We start from the raw sequence: 2559 nt of genomic DNA on the forward strand, positions 1-2559 counted from the left end.
GTTGGGGAAAAGGTTGGGGAGAGGCGTGGAAGAGGTTGGGGAGAGGTGGGAAGAGGCGCCTTGAGCTCGCGGACGAAGCTGGATGTTGCGCTCGATGGGCTTGACGGTTGAGAAGTCTTCAGGGCACTGGCACTGCACGCCGAGCTTGCGAGCTTTGCCAGCTGCGACAACGTCTGCTACACCGCTATTGCTACGTCCTTGCGAGCTTTGCCAGCTGCGACAACGTCTGCTACACTGCTATTGCTACGTCGCGTCGCAGCCTTGCGGCTGCATCACGGAGGCTGCGCACCGCAGATGACGGCCACTGGGCTCGCACAGCTCGTGTCGCACCACCAAGCGGGCGGACAAGGGGCGGCTCTCGCAAGTGTCACACGGAAGTGTCTCGCAGGTGTCTCTCGCAAGTCTAGCAAGTGTCTCTCGCAAGTCTCGCAAGGTGTTGGAGGAGAGAGAGGGGGGGGGGAGGCAACGTTGCGCGGCCTGCGGATGCTTGACCAACACGTCGTCGAGATAGGGGGAGATATGGGGAGATGTGGGGAGATATGGCCTGCGGGTGCGTGACCAACACGTCGTCGAGCGCGAAGCAGAAGCGGCGCTTGATCGAGCCGAGCGCGCGCCCCGCGGCGACCGTGTCGATGAAGGCCTCGAGCCTCGTGGGCGTGCCTGCGGGAGATATGGGGAGATATGGGGAGATGTGGGGAGATATGGGGAGATATGGGGAGATATGGGGAGATATGGGGAGATATGGGGAGATATGGGGAGATATGGGGAGATATGGGGAGATATGGCAGGTGAGGGGCACTGGGCTGGCACTGTGCTGGCACTGTGCTGGCACTATCTAGTGCTGGCACTGTGCGCTGGCACTGCGCTGGCACTGTGCTGGCACTGTGCTGGCACTGTGCTGGCACTGTGCTGGCACTGGGCTGGCACTGCACACGGCTAGAGTCGCGCGCCGCACTGCGACGTCTGCTCGGCGGGCAAACCTACGCGACGAGTCGTGGACATGTCCGGGGACGGCGCCTGGCGGCGCGGCGCGTGTCGCCGCCTCGGATGGCACCGACGAAGGGGCGTCCCTGGTCGAGCATGCGCGAGATGAGGTTGGAGACATAGTAGTGCATCGCCTGGGGAGATGTGGGGAGATATGGGGAGATATGCGCGAGATGAGGTTGGAGACATAGTAGTGCATCGCCTGGGGAGATGTGGGGAGATATGGGGAGATATGCGCGAGATGAGGTTGGAGACATAGTAGTGCATCGCCTGGGGAGATGTGGGGAGATATGGGGAGATATGCGCGAGATGAGGTTGGAGACGGGAGAGATGGAGATGGCCTCTCTCCGCGGGTCGTCGAGCACGTCGCGCGCGAAGCGGTGCAGGAGCGATCCGGAGGCAAAGCCTACGTGTTGAATACGCCAACATCGGGGCAGGAATACGGTATTGTGCAGCGTCTTCGGAGCACCGCGTGAATACAACGGAGAAGAATACAGTGAACACAGCGGAGTACGAATACGTGTCCACTCGAGTGCTGGGTGGGAGACATGAATACGTATTCCGCTTCTAGGATGCGAAGCCGTAGGCGCCGACGTTGGCGTGGTCCGATATGGCGACCTTCTCTGCCACCTCAAGCACCGCGCCGCTCCCCTCCTCGAGCCGCAGGTACGAGTAGATCGCCGCCGTCCCCCGGTCGGTGAAGTAGAAGCAGGCGGACGTGTCGCGCGGGAGCGTGCGGAAGGCGCCGAGCACGTCGGAGAAGTAGAGGTTGTCGCAGTCGAGGCAGAGGGTCTTGCGCGACAGCTCGGCCGGCGACATGTGCTGCAGCCCGATGAAGAGCGTCTCGACCGCCCCGCGCGTCACCATCTTGAAGGTGACGACGCGGATGTCGGCAGCAGGATACTGCCGCTGCAGCAGCGCAAACTCGGCCTCGTACTGGCCGTGCATCGAGTGCGGCACGACGAGCCAGATCACATCGCCCAGCCGCAGCTGCAGGTTGTCGAGCATGTGGAAGAGCATCGGCCGGCCTGCAATCTTGATGAGCGGCTTTGGAAAGACGTAGCCGGCCTCGCGGAAGACTTCGCCGCGGCCGCCCATCGGAATGAGCACGTTGAGAGACGCCTCGTCACGGATTGCAAAGGAAGCGTGCGCCATGGATGAGTGGGCGCGGAGGTGACCGTCACGGATTGTGCGAAGTCAGCGGCAAGTTATGGGGAAAAAGAATTCGCCGCACCAGCGCATTCAGTCGTTGGTCGGACTGTGTTTCGCCTTCCCATCAATCAATCAAGCGAGACACCGCTAGTCGGCTCCGCGATGCGGAGCGGTGCATGAAGGCCGGCGAGCCGCTCACGGTGCGCGAGGCGTCCTTCATCAGCTTGCTGATGGGACACACCGAGCGCCCCGGCGCGGCCACCGTGCGCTTCACCATGCACGTCGACGGCAGTCTCGACGGGCAGATCAACATCAAGTCCGAGTACTCACGGCAGCTGGAGCGTGCAGAGCGCGAGTGCGCGGGCGCGTGCGCCGCCGCGCCCGCCCGCCGCCGCGCCCGCCCGCCGCCGCGCCCGCCCGCCG

General features: G+C 63.4%; 1 protein-coding gene across 1 annotated transcript; it reads right to left on the reverse strand.

Annotated features, from left to right (window-relative positions):
- Nucleotides 1-458: 458 nt before the first annotated feature.
- EMIHUDRAFT_460746 (hypothetical protein) lies at nt 459-2181 on the reverse strand (the record flags this gene model as incomplete). Its single annotated transcript, XM_005778386.1, has 5 exons — nt 1566-2181; nt 1326-1390; nt 1055-1118; nt 951-980; nt 459-660 (listed from the first exon to the last, which is right to left on the reverse strand). Coding segments are annotated over exons 1-5 (933 nt in total), but the record flags the coding sequence as incomplete, so codon positions are not given.
- Between the last annotated feature and the right edge of the window lie 378 nt (nt 2182-2559).

Source organism: Emiliania huxleyi (genome assembly GCF_000372725.1).
Source record: "Emiliania huxleyi CCMP1516 unplaced genomic scaffold EMIHUscaffold_2462, whole genome shotgun sequence".
Taxonomy (NCBI): domain Eukaryota; phylum Haptophyta; order Isochrysidales; family Noelaerhabdaceae; genus Emiliania; species Emiliania huxleyi.